This window comes from Engraulis encrasicolus, chromosome 1 (assembly GCF_034702125.1).
Source record: "Engraulis encrasicolus isolate BLACKSEA-1 chromosome 1, IST_EnEncr_1.0, whole genome shotgun sequence".
Lineage (NCBI taxonomy): Eukaryota > Metazoa > Chordata > Actinopteri > Clupeiformes > Engraulidae > Engraulis > Engraulis encrasicolus.
The window spans coordinates 34,842,985-34,870,484 of NC_085857.1; the positions used below are offsets into that span (position 1 = coordinate 34,842,985).

At 44.6% G+C, this 27,500-nt stretch overlaps 1 protein-coding gene across 1 annotated transcript in view; it reads right to left on the reverse strand.

The window, feature by feature from the left end:
- LOC134450646 (protein AF-17-like) overlaps window positions 1-27,500 on the reverse strand; it is a 96,746-nt gene that overhangs the window by 32,786 nt on the left and 36,460 nt on the right. The window contains exons 8-11 of the mRNA XM_063200537.1: window positions 19,637-19,756; window positions 16,396-16,561; window positions 7,908-8,380; window positions 1-605 (exon numbers count right to left, since the gene is read on the reverse strand). The exon at window positions 1-605 is cut by the window's left edge and continues 47 nt beyond it. Coding sequence (XP_063056607.1) covers window positions 1-605; window positions 7,908-8,380; window positions 16,396-16,561; window positions 19,637-19,756 — 1,364 coding nt within the window. The remainder of the gene's footprint in view (window positions 606-7,907; window positions 8,381-16,395; window positions 16,562-19,636; window positions 19,757-27,500) is intronic.

Here is a 27,500-nt window from a genome sequence, read left to right on the forward strand (position 1 = left end):
GGCAGGCTGGGTGGACTGGGGTAGAAGCCCAGAGATCCCCCCTGCGACTGGGCCTGTGCCTGCGACGTCTGCCCCTGGCTCTGGGTCTGGACCTGCATGGGCTGGTGGTGTTGGTGGTGGTGATGGTGCCGGTGGTGGTGGGACTGCTGCTGCTGTTGGGCTACGGGCGGTGGAGGTAAAGACATGGATAAAGGCGGATGTGGAGTCTGCTGTTGTTGTTGTTGGTGGTGGTTGTGGTTGTTGTTGTTGTCCTCTCCTCCTCCTCCTCCTCCTCCTCCACCTCCTCCTCCTGCGCCGCGCTGCTTCTCCCGCTCGCGGTTCTTGCTGCCGCGCGGCCTGCCGGGCCCGTGCCGGCTCTTCTTGTTACCGCGGTGACGGCGCTCGCGGGACGTTGGCGCCGGGGGCGCCAGCACGGTGGAGGAGGAGGAGGGCGAGCAGGAGGAGGAAGAGGGACGTTCTGGAGGCGGCGGAGGAGGTGGAAGAGGAGGAGGAGGAGCTGGGGTGGGCTCCTCTAGGAGGCTGGGGGGAGTGGAGGAGGAGGAGGGCTGGAGGGAGCGGCCGGAGCCGCCGTTGCTGCTGCCGGACTTGGAGCTCACCTTGCGCACCTGTGGAGCACAGGGACATAACATGTTATAGGTCAACTTCCGATAAAACACAGTTTTACTCACTCCTTTTGAAAATCGGACGGTCACCCCAAGTTAAACTCACATGCAAGGCTCTCATAGCGGTGCGTCACCTCGGCTGGCTGTATTTCCCGGTGTTTGCCAATTAACATAAACAATGCAGAGAAACGAGCGAATCATGAAAGCCTTTCTGTGTTGCGTCACATCGAAAGAAGGCGTTGCCAATTAAAGTTTATGTCGACCCATTTTTCTAAAAACATGTCGAGTAATTTTTTTCTGCTTGTTTTCAAAACCAGCAACGCCTGGTGGCCCGAAACCTAGCTTAGCTTAGCTATCAGCTGGTTGCTTCTCTCAGATACACACAGAGCACACAGCCTCATTCATACAGCCGTCCCACTCTGGTCAGTCCATGCCTGCAGCTCGCTAGGGTTCGCTGTCTAAAGAGCACAGCCCTGAATGGAGCCTGCACGCCTCCGTTGGCGCCCCTATAGTGCAGTACCACCCCGGGAAGTGGCGACTCTGACTTTAGATGATCTCTCCGCAGAGCAGAAGGAGGGAGCCATTCAGAAACCGTTTTAGACGACAAACCCGGAAGACCATCTCGTTTCTCCACAAGCCACCTTGCTAGCTTGCAAAAACGGCTTGAACAAAGCATCCAGAAAGTTTTTTTTTAAAACAGGACCAACGCGTAACACATTGAATAACAATGGGGAACACAGCAATATTAATAAAATGACGTTGAGAGGACATCTTTAAGGTAAATGACACACTATCCCATTACCACCAATGTTGGAGTTCCCCAGGGATGCATAAGCTCCCCCGGGTTGTTCACCCTGTATACTTCTGACTGCACTACCAATGTTCTAAATCAGTATCTTATCAAATATTCCAAAGACTCTACGTTAGTGACCCTCTTCTGATGACCACACATTGTACCTAAAGCCAGGCTCAAACTACACGACTAGCGATTGTGTGTCCGATTTTGGCGCCGTGGTGCACCGCACACTAGAAGAGAATCGCAACTGTCACTCTTATCACTGCTCTTTGAGCTGCCAAAGTTCTATCTTAGAACGTCGATCACAACGAGGAAATCTTTCTTGACAATCGCAGCGATTGTTGTAAGGGAGGTTTTCAGCCGAGAATCGGCGCGATAGTCGTGTAGTTTGAGCCAGGCTTAAGCAATGTGGACTGGTTCATTGACTGGTGTGACAACAATTACCTCATCATTAACACGGTGAAGACAGAGGAGATCATTTTTGGCAAACCGCCCAACCTCCAACTACTTCCACGACCTTCCACATGCCTTCATACATCAATCAATTATCTTGCTAAATCAGTCATAAGACTGCATAGTGTTATCACTCCACGTTGTTAATATCTTCAAGTTATGTGAGCTGTATGTAATGTACGTATGCATGTACAGTATGTCTGTTGTATAGGCCAGTGGTTCCCAACCTATGGGTCGCCAAAGATCCACAGTGGGTCGCGAAGCCCTCTTGATTTTAAGGGGTTTCATTTTAATACCATATAGCACATGTTGAATAAATGACAAAGCATTTAAACTGATATATGCATAGAAGCAACAAAATGTAAGTGATGCATTAAACATTTATTCTATATTTGACTTATGACAAATTGAGGATTAAAATGATAACTAATGAGTTTTCACAGGAAACATAGGGCAGTCATGGGTGAGCGGTTAGGGCGTCAGACTTGCATCCCAGAGGTTACCGGTTCGACTCCCGACCCGCCAGGTTGGTGGGGGGAGTAATCAACCAGTGCTCTCCCCCATCCTCCTCCATGACTGAGGTACCCTGGGCATGGTACCGTCCCACCGCACTGCTCCCCATGGGGCGCCACTGAGGGCTGCCCCCTGTGCTGTGGAGTGCTGTGTCACAATGACAATGGGAGTTGGAGTTTCCCAATGGGCTTTCACTTTCACTTTTTTCATCATGTGACTCCCTCTCGTACGGGCGCTCGCGCGATTGGGTCACCAAGGCTTACAATGGTAAAAAAAAATATGGGTCCCTGAAGAAAAAGGTTGGGAACCACTGATATAGGCCAATGTCCTTTGTTTTTGTCAGTTGTGCAATAGTCTTGTGATGTGATGTTATATGTATGTCCTATCCTAAACGAGTCTTGCTCAGGGATGCAAAATTAATTTCAGTGTAAACTGACAATAAAGTATAATTGTATTGTATCGTATCGTAACATGTTCAAGGTGCACAGTGTAATAATTTAGCAGGTTATTAAAGAATTCATGTTCATTCACAAATGTCCTTTTTCACGAATACTTACTACCACCATCAAATCTCAAGTATTCGTTAATTTAACCTTTAAAAACTTTTGAAATAAAAGTTAAGACAAAAGAACAGAAAGTTTTGCAGCTAAAAATGTTTATTTCTGGAACATCAAAATGGCGGACAATGGAGAATATCCTCCTTTTCATGTATGAAAACTGCCTTTTCCCCAGTCATAACGATTACTTCAAATTTGATGGGGGTGGTAGGTATTCGTGAAAAAGGTAACATTTGTGAATGGGCAGCATGATTTCTGGAAAGTGCTAAAAATATTACACAGTGCAACTTTAAAACATCCATTTCACTTTACATCTCAAGATCATCCACCTGTTTTAAAAGACAATCATAACAGATGTGAATTTGATTACATACAGTATGTGTAGTAAACCCTTTCCAAAAAAATCTATTTCTCTTTTCTCCAGTCTACAGGAACTTGTGCAATGATTCTGTTCTTGGTTTCGAGCCAGTGCGTGTGCGCGTGTGTGTGTGTGTGTGTGTGTGTGTGTGTGTGTGTGTGTGTGTGTGTGTGTGTGTGTGTGTGTGTGCGTGTGTGTGTGTGTGTGTGTGTGTGCGTGTGTGTGTGTGTGTGTGTGTGTGTGTATGTGTCTGTGAAAAGGCTGTCTGCTCACCCGCCTGACACACACACACACACACACACACACACACACACACACACACACACACACACACACACACACACACACACACACACACACACACACACACACACACACACACACACACACACACACACACACACACACACACACACACACACAGCGCCCTCATCAGAGTAAAGGTCATGCAGCTGACCCCTTAGTCACTGTTCCATTTTCAGTTTCAAATCCTTCCGCTCCAGCACAGGGGCCAGATGGCTCGCCGTTACCACACACACACACACACACACACACACACACACACACACACACACACACACACACACACACACACACACACACACACACACACACACCACACACACACACACACACACACACACACACTGTAGGACACACACACACACACACACACACACACACACACACACACACACACACACACACACACACACACACACACATTCATGCACACTGACACACACACACACACACACACACACACACACACACACACACACACACACACACACACACACACACACACACACACACACACACGCACGCACACACGCATGCACACACACACAGACACGCACACACACATAGACACACACACACGCACACAGCATGACACCCACACACACATACACACCCAGTACAACACATACGCATGTCCTCACAAAACCCACTTCCAGACAGCGTCCCTCACAATCACAATTTCACACAACACAGTTCATAGTGCAACTTCGCTACTAGTGCTGATCATGTAAAATGTACTATCACTCCTGTTTGTAGTCCGTTTACTTCACTATTCAGCAACACATTCCCTTACTCCCTTGACACCACAGCTACAGGACAGACAACAATTAAAGGGACACTGTGTGAGATTTTTAGTTGTTTATTTCCAGAATTCATGTAGCCCATGCACTAATGTTACATTTTTCACGAATACTTACCACCAGCATCAAATTCTAAGTATTCATTATGACTGGAAAAATTGCACTTTTCATACATGAAAAGGGGGATCTTTTCCATGGTCCGCCATTTTGAATTTCCAAAAATAGCCATTTTTAGCTGCAAAAATGACTGTACTTGGACCATACTAGAAAATATTTGTTTAATACTTAGTAAACTTTCATGTAAAGATCAAATTTGGCAATAGGCAGCCCAATTTCAATGAGCAGCATAGTTGCAGTACCTTTTTTGACCATTTCCTGCACAGTGTCCCTTTAAGGTACAAACATTTTATGGCCCTAAAAATTCCTTTATTCTTAGTCATTCTATGTCATTGTTTGCTGATTGCCATTTGCCAGATTTTTCCAGTGCGCTTGAATTCCCATATGTACAGCAACACCAATATCATCTCCATAACACATATCCCAGTTACTCATACAGTACATAGCAGGGACTGCAGACGTAGATTAGCCTGAGGCTAACTCTGGTACAATGCAATGTATGTGCAATACATTTATGTTTTAATTGCACATACATGGTCCCAGGTATTTTGGACACCAGATGGAAATTAGCCTCTGTGCTATAATCTGGCACATTTGCATGTGTGCACCGCACCTTTTGGGCTTTCACTTTCAGTATATATACAGGGGTTGGACAAAATAACTGAGACACCTGTCATTTTAGTGTCATTTAGTTTCTCTTGCGTCCACAGTTAATCCTGTTGGATGAAGTTCATCCTTCTTGGTGGTATGCAGACATTACCTTGGATACTGTGGCTCTTGATACATCACAAAGATTTGCTGTCTCGGTCAAAGATGCAACAGTTACACACGTACCAAGAATGTCTCCTTTTTTAACTCTGACATATCACCCATAATGTTGTGTGCTTTGCAAAATTTTGAGCAAAACTGTGCTCTTACCCTGCTAATTGAACCTTCACACTTCACTTTACTGGTGCAATGTGCCATTAATGAACATTGGCCAACAGGCTGGTTCACTTGAGCCATGAAACTTACCACACTAAAACGACAGGTGTCTCGATTATTTTGTACAACCCCTGTATATGTTCATTAATGTGCAATGTCCTGTAAAATAAAAGTTAAGTGACTAAGTGATACAAAAGTTAAAATTGACTTGACTATCAGACCTCTGAATCATCATAGGGCAGCCCATTCAGTTCCGTTGAACTTTTTCTTCTGCACCTTGGGGGAATAAGGTCAAGTCACTCTCTTGCACGCATGAGGGCCTTGATGGCATTTTAATGCCCTATTACAGTTAACGGTACTGGAGGAAAAGAAGGAAAAAAAAACCCAGAGAAGTGATAATAATCAGGATGTGAAATCCACACTTTTATGACCTCGGCTGACCTGGAAAACCACAGGGGCTCTACAGTAGAACACTGAAGGTCCCTCACGTTGGGAAAATTTGGCGCTGAGAATCTGAAGAAGACTGTTGAGGTCGAAACATTACATCCTGCCATGGAAAAATAAAATACAACAAAAAGGATTCTAGGTGTGCGACTTCTCACTCCGAAAACTACAGTTGCCCTTCGTCCTGCGCCTTTCCCTGGGATATGCACAATCCTCTCCTTCAACAAAATTTGGCGCTGAAGGGTATTGTTGCGCTCTAGATGTTTAGAAAAAAATAGTAGGTGCATGGACCCAAAAAGTATAGTTCAGAGTAGGAGCAGGTTTGCACACTAAATAAGACACTAAGGTCAAGCACAAGGAGTTTTTTCTCAGAGCAGAGAAGAGCAGACTCAGAGCAGAGTAGAGCAGACTCATCAGTGCTCTCTGTCAAAAATATGACAGAGTATTTTTGGCCCAAGGTATTTATGAAACTACTCCCCAAGTCCAAGATGTCTGAATTTTGGAGACAACTCCCCAAGGAATGCTGATGGCTTTTACCAACATTATTATGGCTTTCATCAAAGGTCCCTCATGTTGGGAAAACCTAGGGCTGCAGCAGTTTTTCTCAAGGTACTGTAATGTAGTGTAGCAGCGGATTTACACACAGCAAAACACTCACCCCGCTTTGAGTGGGCGTATTCTGACTTCACTTTTGGTCATACTAGTAAATATTAATTAATTATTTAGTAAATATAAATGAAAAGAATACATTTGGCAGTAGACGGGAGAGTTTCAATGAGCTGCATAGTTGCAATACCCACTCTGGCCACCATCCTACACAGTGCACCTTTAAAGGGGGATTCATACTTGTCGTGAGTGGCGCTAGTCTCCTTCATACTTCACTCACGACGATGGCGCGCGCCGTCACGTGACCTAAAATTTCGACACGCCCCCCGTCGTAAGCTCAAAATTCGGCGCGTGTCGCAACGTCGTGCACACAAGGATTTTTCTAACTTGTCGTGCGCCACCAGCGACCATGCAGGTAGGCAGACAAAGCAGGAGTTGCGAAGAGAGGCTACAACTACTGTAGGCTACTACAGAATGGATCCTGCATCATTTTGAGGATAACAAAATGTCATAGAGAGTTATTTTATCTTCTCTCTTAAATGTTGTTCAGTGAAACAATTGTTTACTTTGTTCAGAAGCACGTTGTGTTCGGCGATCTATTTATAAATTCTGCCGCCAGAACAATGCTCTCACATGGTCTTGGAATGATCTGGCAATGTAGGCTACAACAAAAAAATATATGTTTCAATGTGGTAAGTCACAAGTCAGACGTTCAGTAGCCCTACAGCAGCCGTGTTTGGCTTTCTATTTTATACATCAGTAGAACTCACGCTGCGAGTTGCGAAAAATACTGCCGTTTCTCTCATGAACAGCAGAGGGCACTTCCGACAATGCGAGCAAGGCGCTTTTGAAGTATGAATAGTCTGTCGCAAGTGATGACGTCATTAATGGTTCTCGCGCCACTCGCGACAAAGTGCGCACGTGAAGTATGCAGAGCCCTTAAGACAGGGTATGGTAGCATGGTATTTTGAAAACAGCTCCCAGAGGGATATTGGCCATGGATTTCTCTCACAGTTGATTGATCAATCACCCAGTCATACTTAGACAACACAAGGATATTCATGTAGAGAGCAGAGAGACGGTCTGAGGCACTCCAAAGTTAAGTTAAAATTCCTTTATTTTTCTGTGTGGGATTGATGTCCCACATAGAAAAATAAAGGACTTTTAACTTTACTTCGGAGTGCCTCGGACCCTCTCTCTGCTCTCTACATGTATTCCTCTAGACACCGATGAGCACCTAAAGTTTTTGAAAGTCTACCCACAGACGCAACTCTGCCTCTCTCTCTCTCTACAAAGATATTCATGTATGACTTTCCATACAAAGAATTACCAAGTCTGTCAAAGTCTGAAGACAACACTATTTTTGGAATACAGATACATGTCAGATGAAGGGCATGCTGCCTGAAACGTCATGATGACGATGCGTTCACCCACCTTGCTGCCAGCGTTGCCCAGTCCTCCAGAGGAGGAAGTGATGCGCATGATGGAGCCGAAGATGGTGACCTTGGTCTCGAAGGTGCTGTTGCTCTCCGGCTCCGGGGGGGCGTTGGCGGGGGTGAGGGCTGGGGGCTGCAGGGGTGCCTTATGAGACGAGTACTTGCTCTCCCTCTCCCTCTCCCTCTCTCTCGACGTCTCCTTCTTCTTCTTCTCCTCCTCCTCCTCCTCCTCGTCTTCCTCCTCCTCATCTTCCTCTTCTTTCACTTCCTCCTCCTCTTCTTCTTCTTCCTCCTCTTCCTCCTCCTCTTCCTCGTCATCGTCGGCAGGGAGGCTGCGTCGTTTGCGCTCCTCTCGTGGCGGGGGATCGGGGGCGGGGGGCGCCTCCTCGGGTTCCCTCTCGCGCTCCAGGCGGCAGGAGGAGGAGGAGGAGGAGAGCTGCAGGAAGTCCTGGCTGGTCAAGGAGGTGCCACCTGGGGAGGAGGAGAGCAGTGGAGAGGAGAGTAGAGGAGAGGAGAGGAGAGGAGAGGAGAGGAGAGGAGAGGAGAGAGAGGAGAGCAGAGCAGAGGAGAGGAGAGGAGAGAGGAGAGGAGAGCAGAGGAGAGCAGAGGAGAAGAGAGGAGAGGAGAGGAGAGGAGAGGAGAGGAGAGGAGAGGAGAGCAGAGGAGAGAAGAGGAGAGGAGAGGAGAGGAGAGGAGAGGAGAGGAGAGGAGAGGAGAGGAGAGGAGAGGAGAGGAGAGATGAGGAGAGGAGTGGAGAGATGAGTAGAGGAGAGAAGAGGAGAGAGGAGAAGAGCGGAGAGGAGAGGAGAGAGAAAAAGTTTATTATTATTATTTTTTTTTAATCAAGCAACAAATCGTTAGAGAAAAATGAAGAAAAAAAATCTGGACCGAGCAGAGTCCTCCAGGTAATAAAAGCGAGGCATCTGTGCTCCTTCCTCATGGAGCTAGCAGTGTCAGTGTTGCCAGATGTACAATCATTATTGCATTTGTACCATAATGTTGTCCATTTTGTCCTCTGTACGATAAAAAACATGGTAACACTTTATTTTAGGGATACATCTATTAGCACTAATACATACAATGTACCTGTATAAGTAACTTGTAAGGCATGTACAAAGCAAAATCAAACATTTGTTAGGCATGTATTCGCAAATATCTTGTTCATGCATAATAAGGGATTTATTACCAATTTAACCTTAGTAGGGACCTAGTAGGCTTTAGCGTTTGCTTAGTACATGCCTTACAAGTTATTTATGCAGGCATTAACATGTAATGTATGTATTAGTGCTAATAGATGTATCCCTAAAATAAAGTGCTACCAAAAACATGATGTACGATAATTTCAGAGTTGTCATTCAGTTCATTTAGATGCCTTGAAACAACAATTTAGGTACAATAATTTTCACCCAATAATGTGTTGGTAGGATATTTCAGCATTTCCCATCTGGCAACGCTGGACAGTGTGTCTGTCAGCTCTGAGGTGGGGAGTAATGAAACACTATGAGGCCGGCCAACTAACATGCTGGGCCCACGGAGACTCAGACTGGACGCCTGCCAAAATACAGTAGGCCATGCTTTTGTTGTCAGGATTCCAATATTGCATAATATGTTTTTTAGTTATCACAATACAATTTTTCTTGTTACACTGGCAATTTTGAGAACGTCTGACTGATATACTGTACACAATATGTATATACAGACAGATTAAATACAGTTATCAACTGTGTCATTATTAGGATATCTGCCCCTCCAACTTTATCTTTGGAGGTCTAAAAAGCCACTCCCTTCCCATTTGGCTATGTACATAAACAGACTGATTTTAAACTGATTTCAGACTGATTTCATGAATAACCCAACAAAAACAATGGCCTACACACAGTATACAAGTACATACTACATACAACTACCTTTTGAAGTTGACTTTGTAGCAGCGTTTTTGTATTCAGGCTAAATCCAACACCATTTTATCAACAAAATGTTTCATTTAGAAGGCATTTTCCATGTACATACAGTAGGTGTAGTTACTGTACACATTTCCATTGCAGGACATAACCCACATAAAATGGTTTGACATTGCTTACTTTATAAATTCAAAGGGTATCCGATATTCTGGAGTCCTTAGCAACAGAGTACATCACTGACTGACAGAGAGGAGCCTGCACGTGCTATGTTTTCCTCACCACCACTCTGCTCCGCATGATGCAATAGACGGGCAATATGCAATATGTATGTGACATGCTGCTGGTAAATATACAGACAGTCACTGGGTGAGTAATTCTAATTTATACAGCACATTTGCCACCAAGCTGCAGTGGCAGACGGCAGACACAACAAAAACTAGATGACAACGACGACATGGTCTGACAGAAATAACAAGTCAATATTTACCTCCAACACGGAAGCTGTGCTTTCAACAGTGTGTGTGTGTGTGTGTGTGTTTGTGTGTGTGTGTGTGTGTGTGTGTGTGTGTGTTTATGTATTTGTTGGTTTACAAAATAACTTGCCAATGCATGCATGAATTGTTCTGAAAATCGTGTATTACCGTATTGGCCCGAATATAAGACGTGGTTTTTGTCATAAAAATAGTACTCTAAAAAGGGGGGTCGTCTTATTTCCGTGCGCTAGACAAAATAGCGTCAATGTTTAAATTTTTTTATTATTTTTTTTAACCTGAATGTGGCCATTATGCTTCACAACAATGCCACAAAACTCAATGATGGATAGGTTAAGAGATTGTTTTGTCCAGATCAAATTTGCAGATGATTGTTTCGTGATGACTGTTGCACCGCACGTCTATCAACTGTCAATGTCAACGCGATGCGGCCGACAGTGCAAGGGGAAAAACACAACAGTCAATCGCGGCTCGTTGCTCTGCGTTTATTTGTGTTCGGTTTTACAGTCTCATCAGGAAAGCTTAAGTTGTTCTCTTTGGTCACCCGACAACACCACTTGAAGCTAAAGAAATGAAGGGTGATTTGAGGAACAACCTGTAGGCTAAGTTTTGTACCGTCCACCGAAATTCTCTTCGTCATTTCTATCTGATTTCTCCGCCTTCATGTCGGACGTACTTACTAACTATGACAAAGCAATAATTGCTGGCGACTTTAATATCCACGTAAATAAATCAGATGACGCAATAGCCAAGTCTTTCTTAGACACATTAAATGGATTCGGTCTCGTCCAGAATGTTACAGAACAGCCTACCCATCGAAAAGGCAACACACTTGACCTTGTTATTTCACATGCACTTGATATCAACAATATATCGGTCACAGACGTCGGCCTCTCCGACCACCACTGTGTGTTTTTTGATTTTGACATTTCAACACAAATTAGCACACCCAACAATGTCATTCACAGACGACGCATTAATGCCTCTGCTGAGCTTAAGATTTCAGACCTCATCAAATCAGGTGACCTACTAAATGGTCACTGCACACCTGATGAAATGGTTGATAGCTTCAACAACAACTTAAGAGGAATTCTAGATAACATAGCTCCAATTAGAACGACGACAAGAACCAGAGCTAGGTATTCACCTTGGATGAATGACTCACTTAGAGCCTTAAAAAGAAAATGCAGAGTAACCGAGCGTCTTTGGAGGAAAACTAAATTAGAAGTCCACAGACAATCCCTTAGGGATGAGATCTCCTCCTACAATAATGCGGTACGCTCAGAGAGAAAAGCATATTTTTCCAAAATCATAACAGACAACCAGCATAATGCGAAAGTTCTTTTTTCCACTATTGACCACCTGCTTAATCCAACACATAGCAATAACAACCTAAATGCAGCATCACATGCCAAGTGCGAGGAATTTGCTAGATTTTTTAATAAAAAGATTGCCGACATTAGAGAAGGCATCCAAGGTGGAAACGCAGCAACCTCTGTCGCCCACTCAGGCGATACACCGAGGGGAGGGTTAAACCCCCCTAGGAGACCTGAGAGCTTCCAAAAGTTTTGTCCAATTACAGAGGACGACCTCTGTAAAATAGTCAGGGAAAGTAAGCAGTCTACCTGCAGCCTTGACGCGATCCCCACATATCTGCTAAAAAACATACTTGGTTGCTTAGCAGCACCTTTACTGCAAATTGTTAACACCTCTATGCTTACAGGCATTTTCCAAGCTCATTCAAAACAGCCATGGTAAAGCCACTCCTAAAAAAGACAAATTTAGATCAGAATTCTTTAAACAACTACAGACCTATATCAAACCTCCCCTTTATAAGCAAGGTACTAGAAAAAGTTGTATTTAAACAGCTTAATCAACATCTGGCTGGGAATGATATCTTGGAAAAATTCCAATCAGGCTTTAGAGCCAACCATAGCACCGAAACAGCACTAACCAAAATAATAAGCCGCAAACAAAGTTTCAACACTTATCCTCCTCGACCTCAGTGCCGCCTTTGACACGATAGACCACAACATACTAATTGACCGCCTTGAATCTTGGGTAGGCTTGTCCGGTCACGTCTTAGAGTGGTTCAAAACATATATTACAGGAAGACAGTTTTTTGTCACCATCGGAGAATACGTCTCCAACAAGTATGATGTGCCTTTTGGAGTTGCTCAGGGTAGTTGCTTGGGCCCTCTCCTCTTCTCTCTCTATATGTTGCCCCTGGGCTCCATCATCAGAGAGCACAATGTTGATTTTCATAGCTATGCCGATGACACTCAACTATATATCTCTGTCGAGCCTAGCCAAACCACTGCCATTCATGCCTTGACTAAATGCATGTCTGCCATTACAGATTGGATGAACAGTAACTTCCTAAAATTAAATGAAGATAAAACTGAAGTGTTGCTCATTGGGCCTAAGAAAAAAACGTGCAAAACTCCACTCAAGCCTAGGTGACCTAAGCATACACATTAAAGATAAGGTTACTAGCCTAGGTGTGGTCATAGACTCGGATTTGAGCTTTGAGCCTCACATCAACAAGATAACAAAATCTGCTTTTTTCCATCTTAGAAATGACAACAAAGTGCGCGGCTTGGCCCCCCGACAAGACGCTGAGAAACTTATTCATGCCTTTGTCACCAGTAGGATAGACTACTGCAATGCTCTTTTCTCCGGTCTCCCAAAAAAATTAATTGACAAATTGCAACTCATTCAAAATTTTGCGGCAAGAATCCTAACAAGAACCAGAATGAGGAGAGAGAGCACATCTCTCCTGTCTTGGCAGACCTGCACTGGTTACTGTCTGTCTCATACAGAATCGACTTTAAGATTCTGCTCACAGTATTTAAAGCATTAAATGGACTTGCCCCTAGCTATATCTCAGACATGCTCTCTTTTTATGCCCCTGCTCGAGCTCTCAGGTCCACTGATGCCAAGCTGCTAAGGACCCCCACCCCCCCGCAGAAGAAGATCGGTGACGCCGCGTTTGCCTGCTATGCGCCCAAGAGATGGAACGCCCTCCCCATCGAGATCCGATCAGCCACCTCCGTCGACTCCTTTAAGAAGCAGCTGAAGACCCACCTCTTCATCCTTGCCAACTCCTAGCTGCCAAGGCGTCATAGTGTCCCAGCCGCCGCAGCGCCCTTACTACTCGCAATCCAGCCCTGGCAGGGGGCTCCCCTAGGTGGCCGCTGGTCTCTGCCTGAGGTTTCTTCCTGACTACAGGGGGTCTTTTTTTCTCAGACCTCACTGAGCTTTTTTTTCCCCCTCACAAACTATGAATCAAGCGAAAGGGAGTTTTTTCCTCACCCCTGATGCCACCAGGGGCCGCACCTGAGCGCCCAATCTCTGTGTGACTATCTATGACTTATGATAGGCCCAGCCACTATGGACCTTACACATCTAAGAATCCTGGTCCTAACCTACGTTGACCTTATGACTCTACATTCTCTGTCTATCTCTTCTTCCTCTGCCTTCCTGCTTTTTCTGCCTCTCCTCTATACCTCTCCTTTTAAATCTATCTCTAACAATGTTTTTTTCCCATTTGTTAAGCACTTTGAGTTACATGCCTTGTATGACACAGTGCTATACAAATACAATTATTATTATTATTATTATTAGTTTTGGATGCTGTCATCAGCCATTCAATGTTGTGTGCGCGAGAGAGTGGTGCCTTTTGACAAGCGGTGTCTATTTGACGATATGCCTCACAACGATGCAACAACACAGAATAATGGTTAGGGCAAGAGATTGTCCTGTTCATATAAAATCACTAAGAGTTTTACCCTTGGTACGAAATGAATACCAATCAGACTTCTAATGTCAACGTGGTGCTGGCAGCGCATGGGTTTCAAATGCAATGCGTCAATCTGCTTTTGGTCACGTTCGGTTTCTACAGTCCAACGGAAAACTTTGGATGCATAAAATGAACGGTGATTTGGCGAGATGGCTGCTGGTTAGATATTGCTGTCAACTAAGCATTTTGCAAAATCTGTGCATTGCACAATAGGTAGCCTATCTCTACTGGACTGGTTGCCTGGCTGGCGCAGACTAATGCTCTGAGTGTAGGCAGGACCAGGCAGCTGTAGCCTACTGGCGCTTGATAGGTAAAGAGAGCAAAGAAAGGAAAAGGGTATGAGTAGCCATCTGTGGTCTTTTATCATGAAAATTTCATGAAAATTATATTGTGAAATTTGTTCAATGTAAAAACCCTCAGATTTTCCAACAAATGAAAAACGGCATTTTGAATGAAGTTAGCAATGTGAAACAAAATTTAGTCTTCAAAAAAACTTTTTTCCCCAAAACATGAGCCTGAAAATGGGGGGTCGTCTTATATTCAGGATCGTCTTATATTAGGGCTAATACGGTACTGCACATACTGTACAATAGTCAGGGCCGCTGACAACTTTAGCCGGGCCCGGGACACAGTACTCTGAAGGGCCTCGTCACCCAATGCATGCAATGTAATAAGGATCCAAATCTGCCCCCAATCTCCCTTTGTTTGACAGAGCCTTTTATGTAGCTGCCCCACTGGAATAACCTACCCAACCACATTCAAAACCTTTACACAAATCAAATCTTTATACAACACCTTTAATCCCATCTCTTTTTGGAGGCCTTTGGCTTCTAGTGTCCATAAGCACACACCTACATACTTACACACACCTACACTGATATTATGTAAAGCGACCTTGGGTGTTTTGTAAGGCGCTATATTAAACGAAGGCATTATTATTGTTATCATTTTGCTGGCCCTCCCTGTCAGCTTCCCTGAGTACTACTGTGAGTAGTGAATTCTGACTGGACACACCGGCGGCAGAGAATCGCTGGACTGTGTAGCAAGTGCTACATTCCCAACATCTGACATTCCAATTGGCTGTGCCAGCTATCGCCAAAACCGCCCCACAGCTCATTTGCATAATATTAGCTGAAATCCAACTACAAACTGCCGCTCAAGCTGCTCAAATTGCCTCTAGTCGCCCAAATCGGCTTTGTCTCTTCTGTCGCCAGCGACTCATGAATACAAGGTCAATTAACTCAGTCGTTGGAGTTGCTCAAGTCGCATCAGGGGTCCGTTTCTTGATTCTTGTCATTGCTAACCGTCTTAAGACCGTCTTAAGACCGTCTTAAGACCGTCTTACCGTTCCCTTGGATTTAGTGGCGAGCGTCGCTGTCGAGAGAGAGTTGAGTCGCTCGTACGAAGGACTTTGCTAACGACGATAGCAAAGACGCTTTCGAGAAACGGACCCCAGGTCTGTTCGTGCCATAACATTTGAGAGTGCAATAGCTTTCTACTCTACTCTCCAAAGACCCCTCCAGAGAAGCGCAAACGATGCAGCCGCCTTGCTGAGGAGGACCAGGAGGAATAGGAGAGAGAGGAGGAATATGATGAAGAGGAGGAAGAGGAGGAGGAAGAGGAACATGTCTGTAGTGAGGTAGCTCAGAGGTCACACCTCCACAACATCAGCTGATTTTACAGTAAAGCACGTCACACATCAGCATCCATGTGACCCTCTGATGAAGACGGAAGCTATACCTTTGAAACACAACATAAAAGTGGTTTGAAAAGAGTGTGTTTCAAAACTGAAATGCGAGTGTAAAGAAGGAATTGTGCTTAGTGTTGGGTGACATTGGTTAGGGAAGTTGGGAAATGGGTGAGATGTTCCGAGAATTGTGTGTGAAGTACCAGAAATTGTGTGGAAGCAATCGAGAAAAACTGTAAATTGACATAATACATCTAGTGTGGTCTATAGTCTAAAAGTGTGTGTAGTGATAGCCTGATTATCATGACTTTCAAATCTCCTCGAGACTTGGTCTGACCAAGACCCTAATACCTAACGTTCACCAACAGCATGGTTGACCCACCTCCCTTGGTTTGCTACTGGTCGAGGGCAGAAAAGTTGGCTTAAGTTTAAAACAGTCATTTTCTTAGTCCCAATAGAACGTCTCTGCTTACGTAAACCACATCACTGCCAGGGGGAACTCAGAATTTGCCTGAATAAGCAGTTTTGCTGAGCTAGTGTAGCAGAGCTGAAGGTGTTGTGTCAATGTGAGGGCAGAGCCTGGGTAGTGTAGTGAGGTGTCTGACCTGCGTTGAAGGGGCTGGAGGAGCAGGAGGATGAGGAGCAGCTCTTGGTGCCGCTGCCGGACTTCTTGCTGCTGCCACTGCTGCGGTGAGACAGGCCCGAGTGGCTACTCAGCTTCTTAGGCTTGCCCTCGCCATCTTTACACACACCATGGTGGCCAGAGGACAACTGCAGAGTAGAGGAGAGGAGAGTACAGTTGTGTAGAGTGGTGTAGTGTGGAGTAGAGTAGAGTAGAGTAGAGTAGAGGAGTGGAGAGGAGAGGAGAGGAGAGGAGAACAGAGTAGAGTAGAATAGAGTGGAGTGGAGTAGAGTGGAGTAGAGTAGAGTAGAGGAAAGTGGTGTAGAGTAGAGTAGAGATTAATAAAAACAGTCAAAGTCAAGTATTTAGCAGCTCAGTTACTTGTAGAATAGAGTAGAGTTTAGAAGAGTAGTGTACTGTACAGTAGAGCTGAGCAAGGCTTTCATCTTGAGCTACAGTATTAACTACAGCAGGCGAGCCCTATCTCATGCCTTTCGTAAAGTCTTCACGAAAAAATAGAGTAATTTTTGTGGTGCATTCACGTTATTGCCCGCCTTTCGTAAAGTCTTCACGAAAATAATAGATTAATTTTCACGCTGCCTATTCACTTGAATTGCCCCACTGCTGCTATGGTTAGCCTATCCAAACGTCTGCAGGGGCGGGGAGGGGGTGCTGACAGAACACTGCTGATACACTCGGGACTCACTAATTCGACGCCCTTTCGGTACTTACGCCTTATGTCCCCTAAACCTAAACGTAACCCTAACCTTAACCCTAAACCTAACCCTAACCCTAACCTTAACCCTAACCTTAACCCTAACCTTAACCCTAAACCTAACCCTAAATTGCTTGTTTGAAATGTTTGATTACCATGTGACGGTAGGCTACCGAAAGTCGGGCAATTCAAGTGAATAGGCAGCGTGAAAATTAATCTATTATTTTCGTGAAGACTTAAAGGCGGGCAATAACGTGAATGCACCACGAAAATTACTCTATTTTTTTTCGTGAAAACTTCACGAAATGAGTGAGATACGGTTGAGCAGGCGCAGGTTACTTACTTTTTTCTACTGGGGACCCCTATTGGGCCTAAGGATATTTTCATTAACAACATACAATGCAGCATTTTTCAAAGTTTTCACGCAAATCGCTTCTCCCCCTCACCGTCACCCCACCCCCATCAGGATATTTTCGTTAACAACATACAGTACAGCACGTCTGAGTTTTTCAAGATTTTCATGCAAATTGCCTCTCCCCTCCACATCCCCCCCCATCCCCACCTCCAATACCTCCAGTCATGACCCACCACTAGCTTTCATCCTGAACCACTAACTAGAGGGACTGCCTGCCTGCCTGCCTGCCTGCCTGCCTGCCTGCCTTCCTGCCTGGAGCAACCTGTTCTGGCTGGGGGTTAAGTGCTTTTCTCTGCATCGGGTCACAATGGCGCCGAAGCCAAACATGCAAGCACCTGGTGTTCTGTTGACATAGCCTAATCACTGACCCTGTGATTAGGACCAGTCAGTTCGAGGTGAAATAACGGCCATTGTCTGATGAAGGGCATGCTGCCCGAAACGTCACATTAAAAAAAGAGCAACGGGAGCTTGGTGTCGCGGACTTTTCTTTCAGTTTTTTCATGGTATTTTTGCTGGTCCTGCACCCAATCTTTTTGAGACGGATGTGCGTGTTTTTCTCTCTAACTACTGATAACGGCCATTGGTGCCATGCCATTCCCTAAATCTTTAGTGGTAGGTTTCTGGCAAACAGTACGGTAAATATTGGTTTAGGAAAGGAATTATTCAGTTCATTATTTGTTTGTTTGTTTGTTTGTTTGTAGGATCACACAAAGAAATTACTGAAAGGGTTTTTTATGAAATGTAGCAGCCACGTAGCAGCAGTATAGTAGTATTACATTACATTGCACTTAGCTGACGCTTTCATTTATTCAAATGGGTGGGGGGGAGACGGACAGAGACAGAGACAGAGAGTAACAGAGTGTGTGAGAGAGCCGGGCAGCCATGGCCTAGTAGTGGTTAAGGAGAAGGATTTTAGATCAGAGGGTTGCAGGTTTGAATCCCACCCTTCCACTCCCTACCTTGGTCCTTGGGCAAGGCACCTAACCCCACACTGCTCCAGGAACTGTAACCAATACCCTGAACGTGTACTTCAAATAACTATAAGTCGCTTTAGATAAACGCATAAGCTAAGTGTAAAATAAGGTACAGAGAGGGCGAAAGTTGGAGGGGTACTGACCGAGACAGAGAGTGACAGAGCCAACGAGTATTAGTTCATTATGAGTGTATTGTGATGTGAAAAAGTGAAAGCCCAACTGGGAAACTCCAACTCCCGTTGTCATTGTGACACAGCACTCCACAGTACACAAGTGTTCACTGCACTCTGCACACAACAAAATTGCATTTATGCCTCACCCGTGCAAGGGGGCAGCCCCCAATGTCACCCCAAGGGAGCAGTGCGGTGGGACAGTACCACGCTCAGGGTACCTCAGTCATGGAGGAGGATGGGGGAGAGCACTGGTTAATTACTCCACCCACCAACCAGGCGGATCAGGAGTTGAACCAGCACCCTTTAGACTACAAGTCCGACGCTCTAGGAGCCATAATTACTTTCTTTATTTTTTGGTTTTCATTATGGTACACTTTATGGGGATTTGGTTTACTTTAATTTAGGTTTTTTGTTTACTTGTTGTCGTGGACATGGGTGTGGCGCTGGGCGTGTGTGGTGCGCAATTGGAAGCCCTTTAATTAGTATCCACCTGGCACCTGCGCTTCAATTCAGTTTGGCGTGGGGTGAGCATGGGGGAAGGCCATCCTTTTGTGTACCGCACTACTCGTGGCACATCGCATGGACTAACTACACTCTGTTAACCTGGAATAATTGCTCTGCCTTGCATCTGGAAAGACCATTGGGGTCTAAAGACTATTGGGGTCTCGTGTGAAATGGTGAGCAAATAAACCTCAAGAAACGGAGTCGAATGTGTGGACATTACATCTTTGAGTGCGCGTAAACAAGTTTGATTCCCTCTGCTTAGCCCACCGCGGCGCTGAACAAATTGGTTTTGGATTTAGCCGCAATATACGCTCTAACCGCTTAGCCATGACTGCCCTATGATGTAAAGACAGGAGGAGAGGATGGAGGGGTACTGACCTTCTCCAGGCTGATGGAGGGGCCTATGATGTAAAGACAGGAGGAGAGGATGGAGGGGTACTGACCTTCTCCAGGCTGATGGAGGGGCCGATGCTGGGCATGCTGGAGTGGGTGGAGCCTAAACTGGGCATGCCCTCTGACGACTTCTTGTGCCGATCCTTCTGCTTGGTCTTGTCTTTGTGACTCTGGATGACCGGGGACAAAAACCAAAAACACACAACAATTACATTACATTACACATTATAATGACATTGTCACTTTGGTTTGTGTTGACATTACTCAAAACGCACACCTGCACACACAAACATGCACACACATACACGTAACAAAAATCTCCAGCATTATCTGAAACAATCTAAGTAAATGCACAATGTCAACATACTGGTTGAACTGTTTTGTGCAGACCCTCTATGACCCTTTGGAACTGCCCATCTGGCAGAAGGATCTTTGAATCAGACAGTAGCATTTCAAGTATTAACTAATCATAAATTATTTACCACAGATAAGGTTGGTAGAACAACCTGATTAAATTATTCAATTATTTATACTATGCCGTTACCTGCTACTGCCAGATTCCCAACTCCTAATGGCAGATCCAGAGGTTGGCTAAATAAACGGACGCAAATGCTGTGGATATGTTGGATACAAAGGTATGGTTTCAAAAACGCCGAAAACCCAACTTTTGTTGAAACAACAGGAAAATATTAATAAAGAGAGCTGAAATGAGCCCACATTTCCCCCCCCAAAGTGGAACATTTCACAATGTACTATGGAAGCATTTCACACAACCAAACCAACCAGTCAACCAGGCCAAGTCAATGTGTCAATCCACCAGTGTCAAAGAAGTGGGAGCACAACCTGAAAAAGTAGACTGGCACCTCTGGTAGGAGGTCATGCCTGCACATGAGGTGTTTGGATAGCTAGCTGGGTGTGAATCTCCGCCTCGCGTGATGTTCTGGTACGCCTGACACAGCTTTTTACTTCTTCTTCATCATCATCACTTTATCACTTTTATCAATTGTTCTATTGACAGACTGACAAGATGGACTCATAAACAGTCAAACCTGTTTACACAACTGTAAAATCTTGAAAATTTGCTTATTTCCCCCCATAAGTGAAGGGTCCCTTTAACTGTTAAGGCAATTGCAACCGACCAACCAGCAGAAACCAATGTGTAAGTTGACCCAGTGTCAAAAAAGTGTGACAACCTGACAAAGCTGAAACCATCAGCAACTCTAGTAAGAGAAAGTAATATGATGTTTGGACATCTGGGTGTGAAGTTTCATTCAGTATCATCACTTTATCACTTATTCTATCGGTGAAATTGGCTGAATGGACAAAAGCAGTAAAATTAAAAGTACAGTATTAACTAAGTAATAACTACGTTTAAAAAAGCAACCCCCATTTTTCATCATGCCATATTTCTTCAACAATCATACCAATTTCCACTCAACCGAATAAGCCAACTAGGCCAGGTCAGCCAATGCATAAATGCATGCCCAATGTCAAAGAAGTGCAAACACCGCTGACGCCACTGGCACCTCTATCAAGAAGGCTATGCCCACACATGTGATGTTTGGATAGCTAGCAGGTTGTGAATTTCCGCTGTCTTTCCGCTAAGATGTTCTGGTAGATCTGACAGGTCTTCACTTTACCATCACCACTTTATCAACGTATCGCACGTGTTCTACTGGCAGATTGGAAGGGATGAAAAACCATCTCTTTATTCAACTCTGGAGTGTTCAAAATGAGTCTGTTTCATGCCAAAAGTGAAGTGTTCCTTTAAAGTGATACTGTCAAAGTTTAATATACACGTCTCCTTGAGTTAAATCATTGTACCTTTGTACCTTTCTCCTGTACTTTCAACCGTTCTCTGAGTATGGCAGTACAAATTTTACCTCCAAGCTAGCAGTTAACATTGAGTCCTATGAGACCAGCTGGCTAGCTTGGGAGGTACAAACGGCAGGAAGTACAGGAGAAAGGTAACACTCAATAATTCAACTCAAGAGGAGGTTTAATATGAGCTTATTTCCAAAAAGGGGACAGTATCACTCAGTGTTAATTTCGTCAACCAGGACGATGACGAAAATATTTCGTCAACGCCCCTTTTTCCCGTGACGATGACGAGACGATGACGCATAAAAATTGCTTCCAGAACATAAAAATATGACGAAAATAAAAATTTATTTTCGTTAAGGAGACTAAGACGAGACGAAATTTACAAGCCATGGACGAATGGACATTATTAAAAATGTTATTGTTTAAAATTCATTTGTAATTGTTATCGTTTCTTGAACTTCATAGAAGATTATGCGCTGTTGCCCTGTTTGTCTCTGCTGGCAATCCTGGCGCTGGTGCGGCTCAATCAGTAGTAGCCTAGTTCAGTGAGTCCTGTTCAGTTTAGACCCTAACATGTTTCCCAGAAAGAGAAAAAGAAAGAGTCGACGTTGAGGCAAGTGTTAATTTTGAAACATGTTCAACCCTTTTGTCCATAACGAAGACATGTGTGTTTGTGCAGTCATGATAATAGTGCTACCGTCACTCGCGCCAATCTTCCTCTGATGCTGTCATTTTAAAACTCCTCGAGCTTCCTCTATTCTCCTTTCCACTCACGGTAGGGACACATACACGCGAATTTGCGAACTTTGCCATTCATTCCTATGAGACAGGCGAAGGCAAGCGATGGCGAGGCGAAGGCAAGCGATGGCAAGCGACAGCAAGCGAACAGGAGCGAAGCGAAGCGAAATTATTAAAGAAAGTTTAATGTTATGCAAATGAGGAGCGAATTCGCCTGCCACGGCCCAATCAAATCAACAATATACTGTTCCATTCCATTTGATTCGCCGCGACGACCTGATGACGGTTGAATTTCGCCTCTCTTCGCTTCGCCTTGCTTCGCCTCCTATGTGTCCCTACCGTTACACGTACGCATACACCGACGTCCGTTGTCCGTTCTTTTGTAATGTTTGCTATATTGGTTGTTTAACCGTATGAATAGGCAGTTTGCAAGCAAATCATGAAGATCGGATTCATGCATTTATTTAGATCAGACACACCGGGAGACGTTTAAGAGATGCGCGCGCCACAGGGGAAAAGTTGTTTAGTCTAAACAGAGGCACGGCTACTGTAGTTTTGATAAGAATCAATGTGTGGGCGATCAGGGTTTAAAGTGCGGAGAATAGAAACGTGTTCCCATCGAGGGCAACGCTGAAAGACCCAAGGCAGCCGACATCCCTTCATGCGATGCGTATAGTAGACTAGAAGCATTTCCAGAAAAAGGCCCTTTATAAGGGTGTTAGAAGCATTTTTTAGTAAAAGTTGGGAACCTAGTTTTCTAAGACAATTAGAGTACCCTGAATTCAGCTAGCCTGGTTCCCAAGCTGAATTTTGAGTTTTTGACCATGAAATGGGCAAAAAACAAAATGGCCGCCGAAATTCTTGATTTTGGGCAGAATACGTTAGAAAGTATCACTTCTCCATGGAAATAAATGTGCAATACTCACATATTTGCATTTAAGATGTATTCCTACACTTACACAAAGGCAAAATGTCATGGCAAAAAGATAAAAATTACTATAATTATGCCTTTTTATAATGTGATATCCTCGTAAACTGGCATTCAATAGCAATAGCCTCCGTAAAGCACATTATCATACACAATTGTCATTCAATAAGATTTGGAAAGAAAAAGAGAGAGAAAGAAGATAGTATTATCTAAAAAAAACGAAATATTGGAACATGAATATGTCCCCGGTTCTTTGAAGGAGATGAGTGAGCCATCTCTATGGGAGCACACTCTCGCTGTACGATTAGCTGAAGACCTTTGCAATCACGCCAAAGGTCCAATCAACTGTGTCGTGTCCACGGGAGCGGGATGTCAACGGGAGCGGGATGTCCACTTTCTCAAAACTGAAAATAAGCCACTTTGATGCCAAACCTCTCTTCAGCTGTTGGCAACGAGGGTGTCTTGAGAGATGGCTCACTCATCTCCTTCAGAGAACGGGGACATATTCATGTCCTAATGCTCTCTTTCTATGGGAGAGTTACAATCACTCCCGATTGCTGGTCCAAACTAGGCAGAACTCCAAGAGCATCCTGTAAGGATAGCGTTCCTATCACCCTACAGACAATCAGTGGTCATGCCCAGAACCCTATGTTCCTGTGGCAATGTGGTCACATCTAGCCGGTAGAACCGGACAAAGGTGGCGGGGTTGGCCCAACCAGCCGCTGCATACGTCTGAAACTGCTGCACCCTTGAAGAGAGGACAAGATGTAGAGACCGCACTGGTAAAGTGAGCCCTAATCTGAGCCGGGGGTTGGCGACCCTTGGACTCATGTGCCAGGGCAATGGTTTGAACCAACCATTTGGAGACCTCTATTTTAAAACTGTGAGCCCTGTAGAGGGCTTGATGAAGCACACAAACAGCTGTCCTGTTCATGTACATGCGTAAAGCGTGCACAGGGCACAAGTTGTGTTGTCCCCTCTCTTCCACGGATCTGAAAGGTGGTGTGCAAAAGCAGTTTGGAGAGACCCCTCTTGGAGGGGCTCGAAAGGGGCCCCACACATAGCCTCCAGTACTAGAGAGATATCCCAGGTGACGTAGCACGGGGCGTAAGTATCTAGTGGATGGGCACTCAGAGTGTTGGAACTGAATCCTACATGGCACAATGAAATCGCTGCAAAGTAGACTTAAATGGTAAAGCATTGTCTCCCCCCAATAAGTCTTGTAGAAAGGACAATACCATCGGTACTGAACACTAAGAAGTTGTCTTGTCGTGTTGGTCACAGTAGCGTTCGAAGACAGTGTCCCAGTCGATTGAGCCCTGGCCCCTTGAATTGTCCAGATAACGTTATCCAGAAAACCGGTTAGGTTCAAATGTTCCCTTGCCAGACTCATAGGGGTAGGTGGCCCCTGGGCTGGGGGATGTCCTCCTGGTCCGGTGCCAGACTCGAACCTGCAGGTCGAGAATTTCTAGAGGAAAGTAGCAGGAGGGGCCGAAGCCCCTACGCTCTCAGCTGAGGCCCCTGAGCCCCGTGGGTTAAGTTTAGACAAACCCTGAGAAATCTCGCCTCCTTGCAGGAGGGGAAAAAGGGAGGCGTCAGACGTAGGCGCTCGTGGTGTATTATACAGGACTTTTGGAGTCTACAAGCACGCCATGAATTGTGACGGGGCGCGCTTTTGTGCCAAGCGCAATGGACTGCGGTGATGGCCAAGGGGCTCCGAGGCAGCTGCTCGAGCTGGGGAAGCCACATCAGCCACTAGGGTGGTGGTCAGTCCCTGCTGTATGAGATTGTCTGTGGTGGCAGGGAGTTGGGATGAAAAGTCATCCACCTTAGGCGGGAGATCGAAGCACTTTGCCAGGGGGGAGTCAGAGTCTGACTCCACTGAAATGCGTTGCCAGTAGTCGACCGTAGTCAAGAGAACAAAGAGACAGAGCAGGCTAGAACTAGTCAAGCTCTCGTAACTCGTGTCGTTCAGGGTACTCGTGACCTCAGTCAGGAGACGTGAGTCCAAGGAACTGGGTACACACAAATGTGTGTAAAGAACTTTTACTCCGTATTGTTTCTAATCTGCGGTGAGTAGGTTCCGTCATTGTGAAGTTTCTTGCTGCCATGGAGGACACTGTACATTCCATATGTTTGATCTGCAATGTGTGATCTCAGGTTAAAAGAGAGTGTCCACCTACACAAAGCTGAGGCTGTCTCGGTGATCGCAATGATGCTCTTTTATTGCCTGTGACATTTACCCACTTCATAGCCTGATCAGAATCTGGCTAAACTTGTATGTTCCTGTCCAAAATGTGAAGATATGACAATGCATTTGTATTCAAAGTATCAAAATGTGTGCAAAACGTGTGCAGTAGCGCATAGTAGGACTATTGGCAAGTCTGTTGTTCCTTTGATGACAGTGACTGATTGAACACTGACCAAGAAGTCTTCATGTCTAAGTTTTGACAGTGCAAGAAGAAAGCTAGGTCCGTGGCCTTTGCTTGTTTAGCATACGTATGCTCCTCTCCAGATTTTCCAAAGCATGATTCAGCAATGGGTGCTGAAAAAGTTGGTTTGAATGTCCTAGGAGTAATCCTGAGAGGATGTAGTTCCATCAGGGCATTTGGCACATTTAATGTAGGGCCTATGTCTAGTGGACACCTCATATCTTTAACAGAATCATCAATTGGTTGGCCTCTCTGCCATGCTGCCATTTGTGTTGCATGGGAAGTATTCTTCCCATCAAGTGTTTCATCCAGGATGTCAATGTTATCACATGTGTAGTGGATGAATTTATCTGCCGCAATGTTTGTTGGAATAATGGCACCACTCTCTTGGTTCAGTGTTTTTACAGTGCTCTCAGCTAAGGAGGATCTGGACTTGGAGGACCTGGTTGTAACTCAGACAATGACCTGCCAGGTTGAATTGTCGTATTAGGTCTTTTACCCAATAGCTTGATGAAGAGTACAAGCAAGACCGACATGTTTCGGAGTCCATTTTTTGCCATCACTGACACAATAAACAAGGACTTAATCCTCATTCAGAACTGTACTTTGAGCAAGTTTTTCCTTGCTACCAATTCCATCATCTTCAAGAGATGTCTGGCCACTAACAATCAGGCTGAGTAGCATGTATAGACTATCTCAAATGTATGCAATAGTATCTTATAAAATATGTAAAATATGTCTGAACATTTTTCAAAATGACACAAAATAACTATATGTAATATATATATAACTATATGTAATATCATGGTGTCATCTAGCGATTTCTGGACAGTTTTCAGAGAGCTAATAGCAACTTTAAGTGATTTTTTGGAAACACTAAATACTGCACATTATGCTAAGTATTTCTAAAATACTTATATCAATTTTCTTAACCATATAAACGCACATAGGCTACAAATATCTTATTAGAAAAGCTAAATATTTGAAACGTTTAGGCTAACACCTACAATATTAGCATTATTAGCATTCTAGAAGCTATTTTATACTTTTTAAAATCCTCTATAGTAGATACATTCATCAATAAATATTATTGGGACACAAAATGTTAGAAAAGAGCATTTATTTCCAAGTACAGCAATACTTGGTAAAAATGCTCTGTCAAAAATAGCGTATTTTGGCAGCCATTTTGTTTTTCAAATTTAACTGTCAAAACCTCAAAATCCAGCTTGGGAACCAGTCTAGTTGAATTCAGCACACTTAAATTATGTTAAGTACATGGGTTCCCAACTTTTACTAAAAAATGCTTCTAACATTCACAAATATGAAAAATGTGTCTAGACTATAGCGTCTCCCAGACATCCCACGTTCTAAAAACTCATTGCTTAAACTTGGAGATGCTTATCGACCCTCGACATCCCGACAAACAAAACAGCATTAGTGTTCAACCATTGTTTGTCAATGTCCTTTCTGTCGTCCAGTCTGCATAGAACAACTGCCTACATTTCCCCCAGGACGTTTACAGGGCGTCCTACGAAGTGCGCATTATCTATTTGAAGTATTCCAGGAATGACACACGAGCCATTATCTTTCTCTGCCCCGCATTGCCAATCGAAATAACGCGAACTTGCATAGTCTAAACTCAGGAATATTTTATCTGACTCGCGGCCATCGGGGAGCCACTATCAAATATCAGAGAAACTTCTTGGACTTCATTGGGATGTCTGGTCTTCCCACTGCCTGCAATCTGCAGGCTATGAGCAACCGTATCTCACTCATTTCGTGAAGTATAGGGCTCCTATGAGTCACGCGGTCAGGTGAAGAAGAGCTTGTAGCCTACGTGATCAAATTCAAAAGCAAATAATACGCAGCAGCTTCTAATGCACGAGAGAGAGAGAGAGAGAGAGAGAGAGAGAGAGAGAGAGAGAGAGAGAGAGAGAGAGAGAGAGACAGAGAGAGAGAGAGAGAGAGAGAGAGAGAGCGCAACCTGCACCT